Source organism: Centruroides sculpturatus, unplaced genomic scaffold, assembly GCF_000671375.1.
Source record: "Centruroides sculpturatus isolate CEXI.00-Female unplaced genomic scaffold, Cexi_2.0 scaffold346, whole genome shotgun sequence".
Taxonomy (NCBI): domain Eukaryota; kingdom Metazoa; phylum Arthropoda; class Arachnida; order Scorpiones; family Buthidae; genus Centruroides; species Centruroides sculpturatus.
The window spans coordinates 324,703-328,185 of NW_019384533.1; the positions used below are offsets into that span (position 1 = coordinate 324,703).

The following is a 3,483-nucleotide window of genomic DNA, read 5'->3' on the forward strand; positions in this document are numbered from 1 at the left end:
ATTTTATCTTTAATAAAATCTTCTATAAATAAATATTATATTTTATATTTTTCATAAATTTTGTAAAAATTTTTATTTATAAAGTAAATACTTTTATTATTTTTCATTAATAAACTATAAGTTTATTTAAATTATTAAAGTAATTGTTAATTATAATTTAAATAGTTTTAAAAATAGTTTAAATAACAAAATTTTCCATTAAAAAAAAAAAAAAACAANTTTTATATATAAGTTACTTTTGGGGGGGAGTGTTTTATATGATTTTATACTTGGAAAATAGTATTTATGTAAGGTATAAGTGTAGAAATAACAGAAAAGAGAGAGAGATATATATATTTGCGATTTCGTCAGCTGTCTGGATCAGCTGAACAAGCAGTGTTAAGGCATAGGATGAATTCGAGTGTAATACTATCTTCCGGTGTAAACACTAAAGAAAATCTCATATAATAAGGATTTTTTTTGGATCTAATCCAATGTTTTAATACCAAATTTAATGGTATTCAAAATTGGAGCGACCAGTTGACATAACTTTCGACTTTATAACACTTCATGTTATATTTTCCGCCAAGATTAATGAGGTTACCCACGTGTACAGTTTAAAACATTAAATGTGTTTATATATAATCTAATCAAATATCATTGTAGTCGTTAGAATACGAATTAATATAAGATACTATTTTTTTTTTTTTTTAANCAATAAATAAGAAAGAAAGAAAAAAATGTAATTTGTTGCATACCAAATGATTTTCTTCCATGAAATTTTAATTATGCTCTTGATCAAATTATCTTTTAAAAAAAAAAAAAAAAAACAATTATTCTAGGTGTAGAACTTATTTAACATAACTACATTAAATAATTAAAGGTGCTTATAATGATTTTTTTTTCACCATAACTTCTCCAATGACTATATACATAAATGTGGGGGAAAAAAATATATATATATATTTATAAAAAAATAATTAAAAAAAAAAATTAATCACTCTAGAACATTAAATCTTGAACACAGATACGGTTGTCTAGAAACCGACTGTAAACACTGTTTTCTGAAATAGTTTCGCTTTGTTCGGAAATTTCGGGGAATTCGTATGGTTTACTTTCACCTCTCATGTCACATATGACGTTTGTTAATGCCATTATGTAATGTTTAGCCAAGGTTAAGGTTTCGATTTTTGATAACTTCCTTTCCATAGTCACGTGAGGGATGACTTCTCTTAATGCTTGGAAAGCATCGTTAAGACTGTGCATACGCATTCTTTCTCTTTCGTTACTTTCGAGTCTTCTTAAATTTCTATCCCGCGCACTTAAAGTACTACGTTTTTTTCTTCCACATTTTGTACTTCTGGATCTTGTCTCTTCTCCTACGGAATTCGAATCCGATTGTAAAAGATAATCTGTTGCATTCTGTCGTTTAATAGTACATTTTCTACGTGACGCTTGCCAACAAGATTCCGTTGACTGTTCTTCCGAATAAGCCATTTTTTGCCGCTTTACCATACTCTAAATTGGGGAAGAAAAAAAAAAACAAGAAAAAGTTATATGTAACTTCTAAAATGTGATTTTCTTAACATTTTTCCCAAAAAAAAAACAATGATATTACCCGCTGAAAATTATAGTACTTTGATCAAAATCGGAGCCATTCGTATCTACTTTTTAAATTCAAAAAAATAAAAAAAAACTATACAACTTTCAATCAATAATATTATTATTCTTCCTACGTTAAAATATATTATAAATATTAAATGGTGAATGGTTTTGAATATTTTTCATTTGGATATTTTTAATCAATAAATTATTTAAAATGATGTCGATGTCATTGTTATTGACTTTAGAAGCTGTAACCATAGCAACCAATAAGACCTCATAGTGAAAGGTAAATGTTACCTTGAAGGATTTGCTTGTATTGTTTTATAATTAATCAGCGTTTAATTAAAGATGAAAGTTTTGTTTACATTAATTCTTTATAATACTTTAAGCAAATGGATGATTTTAAGAGACGTGACAATGCAAAAGTTTCTTATTTCTCTTCTATCCTACCAGATGGAGCCACTATGAATATATAATTTTTTTATTATTATTATTATTTATTTTCGTCCTATATTTATAAAACATGTCTACGAATGAATATAGAAATTTATTTTTTAATATTCATGTAGCCTATATATCAATAATAAAACGTCATTTATTCCATTAATAGTTTGGCGGAATTTACATCTAATATTTTTATTCACACAAACCAGGTCATTTCTCTTATTCTTTTAAATAAAACTAATCAAATTTATATCCGCCTCTCTGATTGGTTCATTACTCGTATAATAATTCAAATTAACCAATCGAATAAAAGTATTCGAAAAAATTAATTAAATGTTAATTATTCTTTTTAAATATTTCAAATTTTACTGAAACTGGGTTAAATTTTCTTTAAAAATATATATATGTATATTCTTCAGTCACGTTTTATTATCCGTTCTGATGAATTTGAATGACAACTTGTCATATTTAATTCATGTTTTTTTTCTATTATTATTTTTTTGTTTAGAAAGTAATTTTTTAAAACTTAAATGTCAATCTGTATGACGTAAATAACGAACAATAAGCTTTAAAAAATAATAATAATAATATCTTCAGAGGATAATCAAGACATAAGTATTGTTTTTTTTTTTTCCTCTCTAAAAACTTCATCCTATAGTTTTAAGGATTATTTGAATTAAATTACTCTTATATCAATATAAAAATGTTTATCTTTTAAGTATATTAATAAATTATTAAATCAAGAATAGATTTTTCAAGTCATTTATGTTTAAAAATTAATAAAGAAAAAAAAAGGACCTAAACTCATTCAACCTTAATTAGTTTTCAATAGGAAAAATGAGCTGTTAATAATGACATGAATAATATGTCATTATTTCCATGCTTAAAAGGGGAATTATAACATAAAATATCTCCTCTACATTTATCGAGATGACATTAAAAAACTGTTTATCAACATTTTCTGACAGTTTTAAACATTATGAAATCTTCAAGTACTGTACTTTGTTATGTTGTAGTTTAACATGATAATTGTCTTTGATCACTTAATTAAATAATATTTATTACTTAATAAATAATTAAATATACAAGTAACCTTACTTTAAAAAAAATAATAATAATAATAATAAAGTTTTTATTGTAGAGAATGCCAACAAGTTTAATTAATTTTTTTTTTTTTTAACTTTGTTTAGGTAAAGGATATTATTATAAAATTAATTAGACAATAATAATTAAAAATATTTTAAACAGGAGTTGATGGAATCTTTTAAAATTTAACTATTAAAGTAATTTTTAATGAATATTCTTTTGTTTTTTTTTCCTGTAATTTATTGTTTAAACAAAGCTCTCTCTCTCTCTCTCTCTCTCTCTGTCAACATAGACTTAAGTAGCTAGTTTGTCAAACTATAGTTAATCGATATTCTGCTCAGTGGCCATTTGTTGATTTATCTGTAGCAT

General features: G+C 24.2%; 1 protein-coding gene and 1 long non-coding RNA gene across 2 annotated transcripts in view; one reads left to right on the forward strand and one right to left on the reverse strand.

Annotated features, from left to right (window-relative positions):
• Window positions 1–886: 886 nt before the first annotated feature.
• LOC111623110 (protein dimmed-like) overlaps window positions 887–3,483 on the reverse strand; it is a 14,565-nt gene continuing 11,968 nt past the window's right edge. Inside the window, exon 2 of the mRNA XM_023365593.1 lies at window positions 887–1,497. Coding sequence (XP_023221361.1) covers window positions 982–1,494 — 513 coding nt within the window. The 5' untranslated portion in view covers window positions 1,495–1,497 and the 3' untranslated portion in view covers window positions 887–981. The remainder of the gene's footprint in view (window positions 1,498–3,483) is intronic.
• The window catches only part of LOC111623111, a 28,448-nt gene continuing 27,369 nt past the window's right edge, over window positions 2,405–3,483 (forward strand). Inside the window, exon 1 of the long non-coding RNA XR_002756391.1 lies at window positions 2,405–2,643. This is a non-coding gene — a long non-coding RNA (uncharacterized LOC111623111). The remainder of the gene's footprint in view (window positions 2,644–3,483) is intronic.